Raw genomic sequence first — 19,532 nt, forward strand, 5'->3', positions numbered from 1 at the left:
TTCCCGAGCTGCCCCCGGCTGCTGTGGGGGAGGAAGGCGGCGGTGGTGGCGGTGCTGGTGCTGGTGGCGGCCCCGGAGGGCAGCCCGGCTGTCGCTGGCCCGAGCTCGGAGCGCAGCGTCTCCTCTCCCGGCTGGGCTCTGAGCAGCGCCGTCTGTAAGTAGCAGCCGTGGTGTGTGCCGGGTGGGTATAAAAGTCCGTGTGGCTGCTGGGTTAACCACCCTGGCAAGAACAGTGCCGCTGCTGCTGCTGAGAAGGCAAAGGCCAGCAAGGTTTGAAAGGAGCTTGTAGCCAGGTCGGGGCCGGGCTCTCCTCGTAGGCACCGAGCTCTACAGGATAAGAGGACAAAGCCTCAAGCTGCACCAGGGCAGTTTAAGGTTGGACTTGAGGTGAATTTTCTTAACAGAATGGGTGATTAGGCATTGGAATATGCTGCCAAGGGTGGTGGTGGAGTCACCCTTGCTGGAAGTGCTTAAGGAAAGACTGAACGTGGCACTGAGTGCCATGGTGTAGTTGACAAGGGGATATTCAGTCGTAGGTTGCACACGATGATCTCGGAGGTCTTTTAAAACCTATGTGATTCTGTGATCAAAGTATTCCTTTACTGTGTTCTCCAGTAAGTAGTGTTATCCCTATTATAGGGTGCTGAGCACACCTCCTGGGTCTCGGCAGTTTACAGTGCATGTGCTTTTGACAACCTGCGTATCTTTAACTATAGCATCATACTAGTAAGCTAGATCCACGCTGGTGTTCACACTGCTGTTTAGCTTATTGTAGTCAAAACGCTTGATATAATGATTGTTCAGGAAGAGGGTCTTCAGGCAGCAGCCCTCCAGAGTTTCTCAAAGTGTTTTTCTTGAGTGAAAAAAAAATGTTCGTGTGATACTGAGAAGCATCTCTTGCTTAGTGGTCTAATGTAGTGCTTAGTTTTTCATAAGGACATTTCATTTAATTGTTTTGATTCTTGCAGTTAATTCTTCAGGGGGCTCATCTCAAAGTATAGTTAAAAAAGCTTTGTGAACAGTGGAAGAAAATGTCACATAAAAGCTCTAAGGTAATCAAGAAAGTGAACGTTTCTAGCTCCTTGGAATCTGAGGATATCAGCTTGGAAACCACAGTACCAACTGATGATGTTTCTTCCTCTGAAGAGAGAGAAGGTAGTGTAAAAATCACTAAGCAGCTGATTGAACGGAAGGAGTTGCTCCATAATCTTCAGCTGCTTAAAATAGAATTATCACAAAAAAACTTGATGATTGACAACTTGAAAGTTGAATATTTGACCAAGGTAAGTAATGTTTCTCCTTTGATTATATAATCATTTCTTGGTTTTGGTGCTGTTGGGGTATGACAGAAACTTCTGTTCTGAAAAGAATTTCTTTGGATTACATAATAGAGATCTGCTTAGTTGGTTTGGGGGTTTTCATGGTGGGTTTTGTTTGTGTCCTTTAATGAGAAAAAGGGGAAACAAAGATATGGAAAACTTAGCTGACTTGCTCAAGTCATTTTATTTATAAATAAGTAAGGGAAGATCTAAGTAGTTTTATCTTTCCTAAATGCAAAGGGAAAAACACCTGTTTTCTTTCAGAAATGATGAATAATTTTGTCACTCATGTGAGTAGCATAACAGGGCTGAACCTGAACTTGTGGAGTACTAGAAAAGGTGATCTGAATACTTTTCAATGCTTTGTTAGTGAAAATGGGGATAGAATATAGCAGCATGCTGACAGTAGATTTTGTGGTGTACAGCTTGCATGAAGATGCATGAAATTAACAAAGGTGTAAAACATCGCCACGTTTGTGTGCAGTTCATTTCTACAGCATACTATATGCTAAATGGCTTTTATTTGCTTTCTGCTCTGAGTTTTAGCTTAATTTGAAATTAGTTGAACAAATAGCTGTTGGGCTGAAAAAGACCCATTTAAGAACTAAGCCTTTTTTATTTTTAGCTCATTGGGAGCTCATTGGTCTGTATCATATCCTGTGAAGCCCTGGTGTATTTAGAGGTCTTGTTCGACAGCCATTATTGCACTGCCTACAGCATTGGGATCTTCATATTTTTGATTCAACTTGATCTTTTTGTAAAATATTTTATGAAAATTAATATGGTAACTTATTCTGTTTTATACTCACTCACATTCTTTATATTTAGATTGAGGAGCTAGAGGAGAAGCTTAATGATGCAATCCATCAAAAGCAGCTGTTGTCTTTACGACTGGATAGTCAGTTGGCATTACAGCAAGAAGATGCCAGGTATGGTGGAAGTAAAATTAAGAACTTCATCTTTGACAAAAAATAATTTGAATTTGTTTAAATAAGTTATTAACAGAAACATAATTATTAGTTGCAGGAATAGGATTTCTTTTGCAGATTATGTTAGTGTTTTCATTCTAAAAATTGAATTTACATATTTAGTTTACATAAAAGTAAATTTGAATTCAACTCTCACTGGCTGAAGTTCGTGGATTTGGTTTCATGTTACCTAAATTCAAAATTTAGCAGGAAGTGGTGGTAAAAGTGTTCTTAAAACCAATAAAGAACAAAAGGACTATCAATTTAAACGGAATTTTTAATAACTGCAGCATAGAAGACATGGGAAAGGTAAGTGCAAAATATTTAGCTTTTCCAATTAGTACTTCTTACTTTTCAGAAGTGCTTTTGGTTGATGATGTAGAAACTCACTTAAAACTGAAATATTTGGAGTTAACCTGAAAAATAGACTGGCTAGCCGGCTTCTCCAAACCACTTTGTCAATTGAGTATCTCCACACTTGTGAAGGAAGAGCATTACTTACATAGTGTCATGTTAAAGTACAGCTTACAGGATGTGAATACTTCCGAGTTCTATCCTGTAGTAAGGCTAGAACAGATTCAGGGATGTGGAGCCAGACCTGAGATTAGTTCCAGCAAAGTCTTTCGACTGAGAGCAGCTTTCTGTCAGAAAAAAGTTTGGCACTCTGATGCTTAGATGCACCAGAGTGGAATAGTTTTATGCTGGCCATACTTGAGTTATCAAAGGAGTGCTCAGTAAAAATGTACTGATGTGCAAACTGTTACTTATAGGCATAAAAAAGTTAAACTACTATTCCCAATCTTTCCATTAGTTTTCTTGTCAGTCTTTTACTTCACTTTTCATCCTCATGTAATAAAATTGTACACACCATGGACTGTGTCCCTGTGGGACTGCTTTGTTGACGTCAGACTTCCTGTTACAACCTGTACCCTACCTGTGGGGTAGATGTTGCCTTGTAGTGCTAGTTAGTACTTCTTGATTCCTTAAGTAATGCAGAAATATGATGATGTTTTAAAGAGTAATTTGAATATGTTTTCAAGAGTTGTAGCTAAAAAATAAAAAAGTAGGTTAGTTGTCTCGATTTAAATAAAATAAACACTTCTTAACATCATTAACTGATGTGCAGTTTCTCTTGCTGTATAAAACCTTATCACTCAGGCTAATAATAGTGATGGTTTTTTAAGGCTGCAAGTAAGGCTGCTTGTTCTGTTGTAGCAGTGGATGGTTTGTTGCTGTTTGTTTTAGTAAAGAACTCCAACTTTCTAACAAGTGGGTAGAAAATTAAGGGTTGATATGACTGTGCATGTGCTGAAACTTGGTAAGATCCAAGTTCAAGTGATTTCCCAGCTACTTGGGGTTTGTGTGGAAATAGATTCTGCTTTTACATGTTTTTAACCTTTTAGTTGGTAAATTAAATTTAGTTCATAAATTCAAGTCAGCTTATGTGGAGATCGTCTGTTCTCAGGTTCAGCTTTGTACTGTCAGTGACTATAAAATTTCTGGCTTTTTTATATACTGTGTCTGATATGACTATTTAACCATGGTGGTATACATTCTGGCACTAATTACCTAATCTTTGTAAATTTTTCCCTTCTGCAAAAGGAGCAGAACTCACTTCTTTACCATGGTATTGTGAAACTTTGTCACTTGTGTTACTCAGTATCTGATATCTTCTGTTTCAAATCCATCTTAAAGGAAACATCAGGCTCTAATGAAGCAAGAAATGGAAACTATTTTATTGAGACAGAAGCAACTGGAGGAAACAAATCATCAGTTGAGAGAGAGGGCTGGAGATATCCGTCGTAGCTTGCGAGACTTGGAATTAACAGATGAATGCTATGAGAAGCTGAAGTCTCTTCCTGAAGATCAGCTTTCTATCCCTGAATATATTTCAGTAAGGATTGGGTTTTGTACTTTTTAAAATATAACCAGTATCTTGGGTCTGGCTGGGACAGAGTTGACTTTCTTCATAGCAGTCTGAATCTTGCTGTGCTTCTCCCTGATGGCTAAAGCAGTGTTTGACTGTTGCTGGACAGTGCTTGCAAACACCAAGGCTTTCTTGTTTCCCCATTCTGCCTCTCCCTGCCCCAGCAAGCTATGAATAGTCATGAGATTGATAGGGGACACAGCTAAACAGCTGATACGAATTGGCCAAAGAATATTCCATATCATAAAATGTCATTTTCAGCAGCATAAATAGGAGGTAGAGAAAGTGGGGGATGATGGGTTCCCAGGGTGGTTACTACTCAGGGACTGGCTGGGTATCAGTTTTGATCAGTTTCCCCAGTTTCTGGGAGGGGGTGAGTTCTTTGCTTTTTCTCTTTCTTTTTAAGCTCATCTCTCTTCAGTAATTGTTTAGAAAACTTGACACCTGAGTTTTCTACCTTTTATTCATTCTTCTCACTTTCTCCTGCTCCCAAGGGAGGCAGCAAGTGAGCAGCCATATAGGCTGCTGAGCAGGCCCAGTCCATCACAAGCTGTAAATTTTGGTGGGCTGTGGTTTTTTTCATCTCCAACTAGGAGTAAAGGACCTTCAGAGGCAGATGTCTTTCCGGATCAGTCTGTTATGACTGGGTTCCAGTAAAGAGAGGAACCTTTTAATCCCTGATTCTGAACTCTTGAGAGAGAGTAGAACTGCTGATGTGTTTTAAGGAGGTTAAGCAGATGGGATGTTACAATTAAAATGTGAGTATACATTGATGATATGAAATACAGCAGGCTGAAAAAAGGAATTTAAAACTTGATTTGCCAGAACCGCAAGCTATTGCTATTGCAAGCATCCCTTACTTTGCTCTTATGCTTTCCATATGTCCCTTTCCTATTTGACTAAATGCAGGAGACAAAGTGTACCTTAATGTATACTTTAAGATTCATTTTCTTGATTTAAGATGTTTGTTAATTATGGTTTGTGGGTATGTGGAGAGGGCACAGTGGACTCTTGTTTGCAGTAAAAAGCCTGTGGGATGTGTTCAGAGCATCCCAGCTGATTTATGAGAATGAAGAAGATTTAGACATGTAAACCTTAATTCACCAAAATATTAGCATTGTGCTTATCTATAAAGCTTGTTATTAAGGAAGCTGTAAATAATACAATGTTAAAAACCTTAGTGCATTTGTTGAAGTATAAATTCTACATGAATGAATTCTCCAGATCAAAGTCATACTTTACTGTGCTCTAGATATGTACAGAGGTTGTCACTCTTATCTAAAGGATGTTCTTGTGAACATCTTTTAAAAAGCTGGGCTTTTGAAAGTGCTAGGAAAATCATAAGGCTCTGTGGGATAAACAAGAACAGCTTGGGTACTATTAGGTTATCACCCCCTAGCTGTCTGCTGTGTGCACTGCCCTCTGCAAAAGTATTTGATGGGGTTTTGTTGATTCCTTCATCACCATGGTTGAAAAGACTGGATTTTTCACAGAAACTGAAATCCATGTCAGTGGATCTATTGAAACTGGTGTGCAAGAAGTTCAGGACTTCAGGAATTGATTGACAGTCAGTATAAAAGACCCTGTAGCCAGGCAGGATAGATACCAGGAGTCAGTAACCTTGTCAGCTGCTTTAAGTGAAGTTGTCACAGCACAATTTAGATTTAATTTGTGAGTAGAAAATGGCTGTCAAAAAGATGTGGAGTAGGAGAGATGAGTAGCAGCCACCTTCTACCCTTAACCTTCTATTCTTTTACTCTTGTGTTCAACCAGTAAATTATATTTTTATCTGTGACAAAAACTCCTCTGCTTAAATGTTCGGTGAAGCTCCTTTCTTCTTCACACATTACTTTTTCTTTTGAAGAAGTAATTTTTAGACCTTTCCTTTTTCTGGATAAGGCATTCTAAAGATTTATTGTAGTAAAGTACTGTTTCCTGCTTTTTTCAACTTCTTTTAGCAGGAGATTAATGTGAACCTAAAGCTGTCAGTTAAGCTTGGTAGTTGTTTTTCATTACTTGGAGTTATGCAGCTTTTACAGGTGCTGAGAGGCTACAGAACTATTTGACACATCCTGTCTCTGCATCCATTTGGCTCCCAAAGGCTGGGGAAAGGACTTAGAAGGGAATGATGTTTCCTGCTTTGCTTACCTAAGGAGAAATTTGCATTTCTAGACAATTAAAATTTCTGACTCCAGATCTATATGCAGGCTAATAATATAGCCCATGGATATTAGGGTAGAATTTTCCTTGCTGAGAAAGAGTTCTGCTTAGACAACTTGAGCAAGAAATTTTCACTCTTTTTTTCTATTTATCAGTTATATAAAATACTGCCTTGCAATTCTCCAGGGTGGAAGTAAACATGTATATAATGCTTAGACTTTATTTGAAACTTGGTGTACTGGACGAACAGCAGGAAGAACTTAAATGCAGATTTTGTATATAGAGATACTCTAAAACACTGGAATTAAAGCAAATGTGAGATGTTCTTCACTGTTCTTCCACAAAGGGGTGCAATAGTGACATGTCAGAACAAAGCCTAGGTAATGTTTAATGCTAATGATGACAACTGAAAAATTGGATTTTACACATCTTTCTCTTAAAATCGTACTTTTTTGTTTTGAACTTATGTATAAAAATTCAGTTTTTTGTTTAGTCATTTCTAAGATGTTTCTAGAAACAGCATATGTGAAATTTGAAAATAATTTTATTATTTTCAAGTAATGCTTGATTTGTTAAATGATTCAGCTCCCAAGCACCAGTTCAATTGGTTCAGTAAAGTAAACCTCTTGTGTATTCCACTGTAAAAAAAATTCAGCCGTTTTTTAGAAAATGTTTCCTGCAAGTTCTGTTTGAATTGATTTTTGTTACCATGTCTTTCAGGTACATCATTTTGCTAACTGCAGCTCAGTTGCTGTTTGTTTAAGAAGGCAGTTAACTGATGCAACTGCTTTCACAGAACTTCATTTAACAGAAGCCAACCTTTTCAGCCTCTACACCCACCCATTTTTACTTAATTCTATCTTTCAATAAAACGTGGTGGGCACAGGCTAAGAGGTTTTAAAAAAATTTCTAGAAAGTGGTAACTGTTTACAGCATATCAGTATAAATGTATGATTTTTAAGATACGCCGTTGTTTCTGAAATACCTTTTATAGTAAGTTTTGTTTCTGCTATTTTGCATTGGCAAGAGGCAGTGTGTGCTTTGACTGCTGGGTTACATGTTTATTGGCTATCAAACCAGCTAAATAGCAACAACAGTTGAACTGCTCTAACCTCACCCTCATCTGCTGCATTCATTTGCGTTTTCGTATCACCATGCAGTGATGTTTTCTTGGGAAGGCTCTATAAATGCATTTATCCTTGATACTTCTATCCCATGTAATTTTGGTTTCTACTGGGAGATCTGTTTTAAGGTTGTTGTGTTTTGAGAAATACTTGTGGTGTGATAACACAAGTTTCTTAGGAATATTGCAGTAAAAATACAAGAACTTACTGGAAAAACAGGTGTAGTTCTAAAGAAACCACAATGCTTTAAATGAATTACTGATAATCAAGGTTACTTTTTTCTTGAGAAATGATCAACTGAATCATCAGATGCCAGAATTAAAAATACTGTTCTTTCAGTCATGTTGCACACTTGCCTTATCGTATAAAGTATACTACACCTGTGTTTACTTCGCAAATTTCTATGGCATCCATGTTTTTTAGAATTGTATGCTGTCAGTTATGTGAAATATACCTGGAACTTTCCTTTGTCCTCTGCTGCTTAGAGGTAGCAAAACAGAGATCTGTCTTCCTTCTGCATGGAAGTGCAGTACAGCTTCCTCTTGAATGCTTACTTAATGTCTGCTTTCTTGTCTGCATTTCTTCTTTAATCATATATCAAAGAAAGCATTAGGGATGGAGGGCATGCAGCAGCTTTTGCCTGAAAACACTGCCTACTTATTTATTCTTTTCACACACACCCCCAAATGCAACATTTTAAGGTATCAAGTTAATCTGGGAATAATAACCTCTGTGTACGTGTATGTGGGTGTATATCAAAAAAGCTCTTCTTTGTTTTGTCTCTTTTTTTTTTTTAATACTGACTTTGTGGTTTTACTACTGTGTTTTCTAGTCTATTTTTTTTTTGATCAGAAGAAAAGTTCTGAAAAAGTTTCATGGATGTGAGACTTACTTGCCTGAGAGAGTGCCTCTGACTAGCGTGGGGGAAGAGAGAGGAGTACGCATTATAGATGTTAATTTTTTTTTAATCCTCTTCAAAGGTTGGATTTTTTTGGTGTAAATTTAGCAGAGTCAAGCCTTCCAGAGCCTTAGTTTCCTGATGCAGTTGAATCCATACACCAGCATGTTACTGCTGAAGATGTGCGTGGAGGAGGTGTCATGGTTCTTCCTGGTTATGTGCTGTTCCTGCTCCCTGTGCTTGTTCCTGCTTTTTTTTTGGTGCAAATTCAGCACGCTGAGCTGGCAGAAAACAAATCTCTCAATTTCTACACACCCCATAAAAATTTATATTAGCTTGAGGGGAGTTAGCAGGTTAAGTTGGTTATTACTAAATAGGTTTTTCATCTGTTTGGGCTTTTGTTTGTTTTTGGGCTTTTCTTCTTTTTGCACTGTTAATCAAATAGACTCGAGGTTTGGCACAAGGGGGCCATGTGTCCATTAGCAACTGTATTTTTTTAATTGGTCAGTAGAAGCTGCCTTAGTTGTGCAGCAATAGAATCTTTACCTTTATGGTATGCCCTAGAAATAATTTGGTAAATTATTGTCATTAAATGTTGAGCTGATGTGTTTTGGATTTGTAGTTTTATAATCACAATTTCGCTAGTTTCAAATTTGACCATCTGTCTTGTTCTTCTAGGTCCAATTCTATGAAGTAGTCCATTCCTTAAGAAGAGAGCTAAGTGATCTACAGATGAAAAAGGAGAGTCTGGCAGAAGAACTAAGTGGGTCCAGATCCCAACTGAAGAGTATGACAGAGGTCTGTGCTCCTTAGTTATCTCAGTTCAGAAACTGTGAAGACATATATTGTGAAAGTCTCATTCTCCAAGTCATTATTCATGTATAAGAAAGTTTTTTTTGCTGTATAAAAATTACTGTGGGGAGAGAGGGAAAGAGGAAATAAGCTGTATGCATCCTTGTATAACAGCTAACTTTATGCTGTGGCTACCCTGCAAGATTTGCTCATGAGACTGTTCAGGGTAGTCTCTTACGAGCTGTGTTGTGCTTTCTGAGGGCAAGATTTCAAGTTGGGGACGCTGCACAGGAGATCTGCCCAGCAGCAGCTGAAGACACGGTCATGGTTCAGTGTTTAGTTTTTGAGATGGGGATGTCTTGGTAGTAGTTTGCGTCATCTTTTGTTTTAATGTTACGAAAATGTATTTTTAAAAGTTCTTTGGAGTTGTATCTTCTCTGTTATGTTTTTCAATTATTTGTATTTTAGTTTTCCTATTTTTTTCTATACTGAAGAAGATAATTTGATTTCAGGTAAGGTATAAATACAAGAAGTAGAGAAACTAATTATATACACATTTTTAATTTTCATTTTTAAAGAGCTAAGGAATTGAAATAGTATAAGGAGCATGTTTTTTGTAATTTACTTATCCATATATTATTCTTGATATGTATACAGCTATGGTGATTTGTATTTTAGCTTATTTCTTTATAAATCTGGAGTTTGGACAAGAGTTTCAGGTACTCAAAGTGTATTTTTCCAGGTCATGGCTAGTGGAGACTTACATGACACTGTTATTTTACTACCTCTGAGAACATGTTTTAATTATTGCCTTTTTTTCTCTGTGAAATTCTGTTTACAGAATAATCAGATGTAAGGAGAAATTCTTTATACAAGTTTATCTTGTGAAATTCATGTACTTTAATTTCTCATTTTGATTGAATTAGAGAAAGTAGTCAATATAATGTATGCATTTATGTGCTTCAGCATTATTCTGTGTCAACATCTCTGGTCATAATTGAGATTAAACTAATCCTGTTAATTTTTGTCTTGCATAAGCATTTTCCTTCATTGTACGTTTAATGTGCCTTGATTTAATAAAATTGTAGAAGAGGATTTGAGCCTTTGAGATTTGACTGACATCTATTAACTTTTGCTGAAGCAAATTAACAAGATAGTCGATAACAATAATTAAAGTTGTGTTAGAAACAGGTTTTTTGGGACATAGACCTTTCTTTGATAGAGACTTCTAATTTTGTTCTTTTTGCACCACATGGTGGCGCTCTCCACCTTTCCCACTGATCTATTTCTCGAAGTCCGAGATGCGGTGTGCTTTTCTTTTGAGGAGAGGCTTAAGAGTCTCCGTGTTTTGATTCTGGGAAGTTCAGGTTTTACCTTGTGACTTGCTGAGTGTCACTGTAACAAGGTATACCTCAGAAAATAAGGTAAGAGGAGCATCATCGGGATGTGAGGGCACTTCAGAATCTCTAATGTCCTTGGTGCACACGAGCAGATATACCTATGCATCTCTTGCAGTTTATGGAAAAGTAATTTCAAGGTGTACTTCTGGGGTAATTTTGTTGAGCTCTTCACGAAGGTCAAACTTTTTTGCAAGAAAATATATCAGTAAGAAATAAAGTTTTGTTCAGAGGCTTACCTAAGCTCTCACAGTCTTCTACCGTACTTTTTTTGTATTCCAGTAGTTCTTGTTTATCCAGGTACATGAACTATAGCTGCTGAACTTTCTTGCCTGTTATTTAATAATTAATACTCTTCAACTCCTTCTTCTGGGTTTCTATCCAGTATTGTGTAAATTTTAAGTTTTCTCTGATCATTGCAGTATTTCTGTTCTTTGTGTAATTTTATCAACAAAGTCTGAGTTTAAAACTTCTTTAGGAATCTAGTAGTACAGAAGTTTGAAATGCAGTCATCACTGAAGTTAAGACAATTGGTTTTGGGTTTTTTTCAGTTCTTGGTTAGAGTTGAAAAAGTTTGAAGGAAAATTTGAACTTCTCTTAATAGATTAAGTCAACTTTTGGAAAATTTAAGTGTGAAATGAATTAATCAAGTAAGTCAACCATACTGACTCCAAAACTTTGTAAACTTCTCTTGGTGTGCTGCTGAATCTGTAACACAGACCCAGTAGGGTAGGGAGCTGTTTCTGACAAGGGGTGGCAGAAAATGGCTTGTGAAGACTGATTTCTAGCACTGGAACATATTTGTTCTGCTGCTTTCTGTTTTTAAAGTGGTCAGTGTAAGTGGTTGGTTGTACTTTACAGCTAAATTAGTGGCTCTTTGTGCACAGTTGTTGCCTCTGTGACTTAGATCAGTGCAGGTTCCGGGTACAGCAGCCACAGCCCTGGGGGAGGCGGTGGAACTGGTAAAAGCCGTGTTCTTGTACTGCTGACTGACTTGTTACTAAATGTATGGTACAGGATTATTTTAGTCCTCCTTTTACAGTGCTCAGTACTTCAAGTATAAATAATGTTGGCACCACTACCTTTGGAGGTAAAGATAGAGGAGGAAGTCCAACTATAGTGGTGTATTACCAGGAGCTTCCCAGAAATAAAACCAGCCTCTGATGTGTGCATTCCCATGCTGAACATCAGTTTACTATTTTCAGCGTTGTTTGTTTCCAAAGTGGTTAGAACCTTCCCTCAAACAGATGTAATTTACTACTAGTGGGTTTCTCTCAAGGCTGGGAGAGTCTCTTGGAAGGAAATTTTGCTTTTCTTTGTACCTCCAGAAGATTAAGTATTGCTTTCTTCTTCTGTCTGGGAGTTTCTTGGCAATGTTTTCCTGGAATTTGGTATTGATGCAGTTTTATCAGGGCTCCCTTTTCTTCAGTTATTTTTGATATAAAGTTGCCTTGAGGATTTCCAGTAAAATTTATAGCATGAAAGTATCTGAAAGCTGTGGTTATCCTAAAAACAAAGCTGGTTATGTGTAGAACATAGATCTTTTCTAAGACTTCATCTCTGAATCAGGATTAGTAGCTGTCAGGTTTTGCTAGACATAGCTAACAATTTTCTCTGAGATGTTTTCCAGCTGGAGGGAAATCATATCTATAGTCTTCAAAGAGTAAACTAAGTTTTTGTACTCAAAGGATCACTTGGCACTAGATGTGTCTGAATATTAGAAAACTGAGGCTGTTGTTGCTACTCCAAAAGGACTGAGATCCCTGGGGTTTCTCCTAGAGTTTGTGTATCTCTAAAGACTGCACTCTAGAACCCTTCCCCAGCCCCCTTTCAAGCAGTGCCTTGATCGTTTGGTCTTCACAACTCTCTTGAGACAAATGAAGTCTTGGTCTTAGGCGAAATATGTGCCTGGCTTTTTTTTTGCTATTGTTAATATTGTTCAGGAGAACAGCAGCAAAGACTGTACTGTACCAGTAACTGTGAGCTTGAGGCAGCAGTTTAATATTTCTAAGACTTAAGGAAAGTTCATATCTATGACAGTTCCCTTTTCTCTCCAATACCTTTCTACTCTTTCAATACATAGCTATGGCTCACATTGACTGCTGTGGTTCAGAAGTACAAGATGGTTTAATTATACTGCTCTGTAGTGATCTCAAGGATCCTTCTCACCTGAGAATATTTCACTGAAAAGTCAAGTAAGCTCAAATCCAGAGAAATAAACTTTCTATTCCTCCACTTTCTTTTGCTATAGAAGCACTTATTCCAAAACTTTTCTTTCATATGTTCCTTGCAGAGATTCTCTACTTCGGAGTAGCTCAACATTTTTGTTTATAGTGGCAAATAGCGACCTATCTACAATCAGATTACCAATTTCCCATCTACATGCAGAGCACCAATTTCATAGCAAGTTACTAAAGAGATGTCTTACTTATCCAATTATGTATAGCTTCTTCCTGACATTTGGGCTGCTGCTGCACTCCAGTAAATAATATATTGACCAGTTATTTTTGAATGCAGAGTATGTAAACAGTTGAAGCGAAATGTCATCTTTACAAGGAAGCAGCACCTCATCCAAATAACTGGAGGGAATTGTTTTCACATCACAATAGTACAGTAGCTTTACATTTGTCTAGGGCCTTTAGGATATGAACAAAGGGCTGGCTCTTGTAGGTGATTCTTCAAAGATGAAGATCTTTGAAAAAAAAAAAGCTTTTAAAAAGCAGCATCACTTTCTTTCACAGGCTTATCTGTAGATGGTGTAAAGAAGTCATGTTGCTGCTGCTTGATTGGCTGATTAATCTGTTCCCTGCATCTCCGTTTATCTTCTTATCACCAAAGGCTTTTTGAAACATCAGCTAATCCCCATTATGTATTATGTGTCACTAACTTAGTTCCAAAAGTATGTCACCTGGATTTTGCACTCAAAATTCAGTTAGATGTTTATTTCAGTGACTGCTATAAAACTGCTGCTCATTCCAGATTGAGGATAGCAGTGAAGATTAATATCGTTAAACTGAGATCTGCTGTTAGATCTTTAGTTTCTCCATCACTTTGGGGTTTTAAGTGGTGCAGATCACACAAGCTGAGAATCTTCTTGCTTGAAACATTGTCTGTGGACAGTGTTTGTAAACCAAACAAAAGCACTTCTTAGCTGACTCATGCCCTGTAGAAACCATCTGTACTGGTTAATACTGGGTTTCTTGGGGAGCTCTGTCAAGAATTTTTTTAGGCGATGGTTGCCTATCTGTCTCACACAAGACAACTGTGGTTTTTCATTTGTTTTAATCATCTCATTAGTCTGAGTTTCTGCTCTCTGTACTAGCAAAAATGAGTAAGAGGCTGAAGAAAAGCCATGAGGTGTTTGGAGTATTATGGCCATCACATTCAGTGTAAGGAAGTTCTGTTTGTCCTTTAATTATTTTAAGGTTTGTGGGCTTAATTAAGCTAATATAATTTATTGGTATTATTTCCAGGACCTCATTCCTGTCCTTGTAAGAGCTCCGTATCTTGATTCTTCTAAAAGCCCCTTTTTTTGCTGCAGCAGGACAAAGCTGTTCATCAAGATGTTCAAGCTATCTTTTGAAGATAAATGGAAAGATAAAGCTGTTCCATTGCAGAGATCTTAAAATCAGTTCAGTGTATATGGGCATTGTTAGAAACTAAATTAATTTCATCACATGCAAAGCAAGGCTTCTTCTGCCTAAGCATGGGTGTCTTGATTGTGTCTTTAAGATGCATTGCTATGGAAGTCCAGAAGCTTGTGTATGTGCTACCTGGAGATGTGCATACCACATAGGGCGTTTTGTGTTTCAGCCTATTTACAGCCTAGACTGGATATCAGCTTGCTTTGTCATGTTTCTTCATGTGTTTAAAATACTACTTCGACACCTTAAGATTAGATAGATGAAAAGCCATGTCCTGTGCAGTATAATTAGTGTTTCTTCAGGAATTGTATTAAATCTTAAAAAAACAAACATGACAAACCCCTCTAATTAAGGTAGGTCTTTAGTATCACTTTTCCAAAGCAGAATTTAACTTTCCTTCCCTAGAATTACCATATTGTTGCATGACATTACCATGACATTAATAACTGATTTATTAAATCAAATTCAAAAATAGGTTTAGGTCTCAGCTATTACAAGGAACTGATTTCGCAAATACTTAGCTGTTCTGTTAATTGTTGCTTTAAAGCTGTCTATGACAACTTTTTCCAGAGGTTAACCAATTTAATTTTATGCTTTTGGTAGTTGTCTATTATCTACCAGATACATACTATTGTAGGAGCTTCAGTAGCCCACAGTGAGGGATGTGAGAATTCCAGCATGGTGTTAGCAGCAGAATGGCATGGGATATCCACAGAAGAATTGTATTCTAAATTTAATCATTCAATTTGCACTTAAAAGTTAAGTGCCCTTTACCAACCTTTCGTGTTGAAGATGAGTCATGTTTGCACTGCATAACAGGGTACTTACACCATTATGTTACATGTTTGAAACTTCAGCTAACTTATGCACAACACCTTTTAAAAACATCTGACAGAGACTACTGTTATGATGATGTTATCTTTATAAATAATGACATGTAAGCTTACTAAAGAAGAATGTGTTTTATAGTGTTAGTTTACTTAATGTATATCCATTAATTAGGGTAAACATAAACCATGTATACCAGTATGTGTTAGGATGAATAACAATCACATCTTTACATGATGTATTTTTGATGGTAGACCATGCAGAATCCTCATAAAAACATTGAGTGTTGTGATTTTTGTGATTTGTGACCTGAAGTGATTTTAGTAAAAGTGAAGATAAGTAGGCATGTAAAATATAAAACAAAAAATTCTTTTTCATCAACAGAATAGTTACAATATAGCTAGTAGATTATGGAGCTTTTCTGTAGTGTCTTAAAAGCACTTAGGTGTGGTTTTTCAGGAAGGCATTCTGCCAGTCTTTCAGCTGATGTCTATGGATTTTATCAGTGTCCTTCTGTCATATACTCCATAAATGCTGTTGCCTTAAACTTTGGTTGTCTATTAATACGTAGCTACACAGTTTTCTTCCTATAACTGTATAAAGCATAACTTTCAGCAGTGTTGAAAAATTATGCACTCATACAGTGTCTTTCACTGCAAAATAAATGTAATTCGCAGTTGCTAAATGCACGGTTTAGTAATGACATCTTAAGGCTGTGCTCACCTACAGTTAATACTATTGTTGATGTCCATTCATAGTAGCCAGATAGAGTAATTGTTTATTAAGCATCCATTATTGAGCTTGCTCTTAATCACAGCAGTAAAAAACTGAACTCAGCAGTATTCTGTGAAGTAAGATATGGAAAAAATCTGGATGCATGGGGGTATTCTCAAATTTTTAACAAGCAACTCTTTTTGTAGTCTATAAGCTTTACCTTGTATAGGTGAATGAGCATTATTACTTTGGTCATTTCTGTGAATAAATTGCTAAGTAGTACAGTATTTAGGACAAATAAGTAAGATAAGTTTGTGAAAAAAGTACCTACACAGTAGAAAACTGAAAAGTGAAGTCTAGATTGGGGATTAAGGTATATATTGCTGTGGAGAGTGAGAGAAGGAGTGTGATTAGGAAATCTGTTGATCTTCAAAAGGAATACCTAGTATTTTAAAAGATGAATACTCTCTGTGTGTTCTCTTGCTTTGCTTTTGTTGTTTTAGTTTCCAGAATAATCCATAAAAGTATGGAAATTGGAAATTAATGCTGATGGACCATTAAGTAAACATTTTATTTTATTTTATTTTATTTTATTTTATTTTATTTTATTTTATTTTATTTTATTTTATTTTATTTTATTTTATTTTATTTTATTTTATTTTACTTTTTACTTTACTTTTTACTTTACTTTTTACTTTACTTTTTACTTTACTTTTTACTTTACTTTTTACTTTACTTTTTACTTTACTTTACTTTACTTTTTACTTTACTTTACTTTACTTTTTACTTTACTTTACTTTACTTTTTACTTTACTTTACTGCAAACCTTTCCATTATATGCTTCAGCAAACATAGATTACCAGATATAATAGCTACAATTTGGGAGTAACTGGCTGGAAACTTTCAGATAATAACAGGTGTTGCTAAACTTGCTGAACAAACCATCCTCTTTCTTTTTTTTTCCAATTAACTAACAATTATCTTCATTTGTTTGAAACTGTTGTAAAGGTAGTGTGACTTTCATGCTCCTAGCATAGGTTTGCAGACCACCAGCTGTGTATTTGAGGATAACTCGTCTTGGAAGTTTTGCTAATGGACAAATGCATTACAAAAAATAGGTGCATTTATTCAAATATTAGTAATAAGATAAAAATAAGTTGAGTATCTATATAGCTGGTTACTTTGTGATGTGCTAAATTTCCAAATACTGAGACAAATGAAAATATTACCACCTGAATCTTCATAAGAGGTTTTCACAGAACTTAGTTGGTGTTTACTTTAAGTAAATATCAGTGCAACTATGATAATTTCAAAATGTCTCACTTCTAGAGCTATGAAGATGAGAGGAGGAGTCGGTCAGAGCTTGAGGTCAGATGCCAGCGTTTAACACTGGAACTGGCTGATACCAAGCAGTTGATTCAGCAAGGTGATTACAGACAACAGAACTATGATAAAGTAAAATGGTAAGTATCTCTGTAATTCAAGTGTTTAACTAATGTATAAATGTTAATAAAAATCAGCCTTGATTGACCAGCATTCTTAGTTTTATTTTTGACTTATGCACACCACAGACATTTTTCCTTACCTCATACACTAATGGTTCAATTACCTCCTTTAGTATATTGCAGACATAAAATGAACGACATTCTGAAAACCAATGCATCAAATTATCTTCCTAAAGGTTTATATTTTCAGATTTACGGTGGTTTCAAAAAAGCTTAGCAGTCTCATTGCAGCTAAGGAAGCTGTTGATGGCAAGCATCTTGGAACAAGTACTTCTTTTTTATTCATATTTTAAAAGCAATAATCTAACAAAAGGCTCTATGCTCTACTCTATGCTGCTTACAGAGTGAGTTAGGAGGGCAGGACCTTGGGAATTAATATTTACAACTTAAGATATCGTTGAAACCATAAATTTGAAAGGGCTGTTATGAGAACTCTATCAGATAATCTTAGGATTACTTTAGTGAATTTGTTCAACTGCAGGAAGTTCCAGTGTATAGCTTTTTAAAAATACAGATTATATTGTTATAGCCAATGTTTTGACTATCCATCTTACGAAAATCAATTCCAAATAGTGAAAATAGACTTCTTGTAAATGTACTCATAGATGTGTACTTCACAGCGCGGCTTCCAAGTAACTTTTTCAGTGTGCTTGCAAGTACAAGAAATCTGGTCTTTGGCACATTTGTTGAGAAATGGATTCAAAAATGGGGTTTATGAATAGAAAAGACCCTGTCAGATCCTTAGTTGTTCGCATGGAATGAACTCAGGCGTAGCTACTGACACAAATTACTTTGCCTACTAAGTCATTTGAAGAGGAATTTGTCTTCTGGATTCACAGTGGTTTTGGTGCACAGCTATATGTACAAAAACAGCCTCGGAATCTGTCTGGCATCTTGTTGCAAATAGGATGGATTGGTGCTGTGATTTGCTTCCTATATGCAACTGCATCTTAATAAGTGGATTGTAATAACTTTCATGTGAATGGCCCCAGTGTTTAACAGTGTGTGTTTAAAAGTCTTGAGTTGAGAAAAGCATGAATGAACATGCCAAAAGAGTATTTGAGAGAGTAGGTTGTATTGAGCTGGGTAGGCACAGAGGAAGGGGAGGGGAGAGGTCTGTTGGCACAACTACATGAGGATATTTGGGAGCACTGCAGGAGTAAATCACTTCCAGACTTGTTTCTGCCATTAAAAAACACTGTGTCAGATCTAGTTCTGCTGTAGTACAAGTTATCTCAGTTTTAAAGCAATGCTATGCTCAATACAATATTGGTTAGCTTTTTTCTAAACTGCAAGCTCATACTGGCTCGTTCATTTCCCTGTTCTGACAGGGTGAGAGTGGAGACACAGTGATGCTTCATTGTGCATGCAGAAAGTACTTTTGCTCAGGACACCAGCACAATTTTTGTGTCGTGTATTTTAAACATGACAACTCACTTGGCTTTGAAGGCTGTATGCAGGGCAGAGTACCTACTGAGAACCAGTATACATTCCTTTCTGCTCTGTTAGGAAGATGGGAATGAAATTGCTTCACCTTTTCATTGGCCTTCCATGTCTGCAAAAGATTCAAGAGAATGTCATGGGAAATAGCAGCAGAAGCTTGATAAAGCTAAAACAATGGATAAGGATACGTACAGATCATTGCTAGGACAAGAAATACATAGCCCAAAGTTACACTAAAGAAGAAGCATCAGGAGAGAATTAAATAATTTAGGATGGGAGTTCAAGTATTTTAGAATTTTCTTTGTTCCTGGGTGTTTAAGTAATCCTCAGTGGTTTCATATAAAATGATGCTGTTGCAGGTGCTAATAACTATAAAACGTTAAGATTATCACCGTTTTTTCTGTGAGTGACTAGTTGGAAGAAGTCAGTGTAATGAAGTGGAAGAAGGCTGAGAAATTAAAAAGGCACAGGAATTTTGTTCATTACACTTTATGCATCTAATAGTTTAACTTTGCTTTCACAGTGAACGTGATGTATTTGAGCATGAATTGTCAGAACTCAGAAGAAACTATGAAATACTGGAGGTGTCATACAAAACACAAAGTAAAGAAAGAAATGACTTAGCAAAAGAGGTAAACATAAAGTTCTTACCTTAGTAATTGTGTATTTCTTTATCTCGGGAATTTGATTCTTTGTCTAATCGAGTTTGTCAGGATCCTGGAATAATTTTATTGGGATGGTCTCAAGAGACCAGCTGCTCCAACCCGTCCATGCAGTACAGAGCAAGGTTAGGTCAAGTTGCTTAGGTCTTTT

General features: G+C 36.7%; 1 protein-coding gene across 3 annotated transcripts in view; it reads left to right on the forward strand.

The window, feature by feature from the left end:
- PIBF1 (progesterone immunomodulatory binding factor 1) overlaps nt 1–19,532 on the forward strand; it is a 108,072-nt gene that overhangs the window by 932 nt on the left and 87,608 nt on the right. For 2 of the 3 annotated variants that reach the window (XM_063392212.1, XM_063392215.1), the window contains exons 1-7: nt 9–154; nt 969–1,283; nt 2,148–2,248; nt 3,983–4,181; nt 9,075–9,194; nt 17,101–17,234; nt 19,243–19,351. In XM_063392212.1, coding sequence (XP_063248282.1) covers nt 1,032–1,283; nt 2,148–2,248; nt 3,983–4,181; nt 9,075–9,194; nt 17,101–17,234; nt 19,243–19,351 — 915 coding nt within the window. In that variant the 5' untranslated portion in view covers nt 9–154; nt 969–1,031. Of the gene's footprint in view, nt 1–8; nt 155–968; nt 1,284–2,147; nt 2,249–3,982; nt 4,182–9,074; nt 9,195–17,100; nt 17,235–19,242; nt 19,352–19,532 lie in introns of those variants that run through there. The other variant, XM_063392213.1, reaches the window with a different exon arrangement.

The sequence above is a fragment of the Prinia subflava genome, chromosome 3 (assembly GCF_021018805.1).
Source record: "Prinia subflava isolate CZ2003 ecotype Zambia chromosome 3, Cam_Psub_1.2, whole genome shotgun sequence".
In the NCBI taxonomy this organism is placed as follows: Eukaryota; Metazoa; Chordata; class Aves; order Passeriformes; family Cisticolidae; genus Prinia; species Prinia subflava.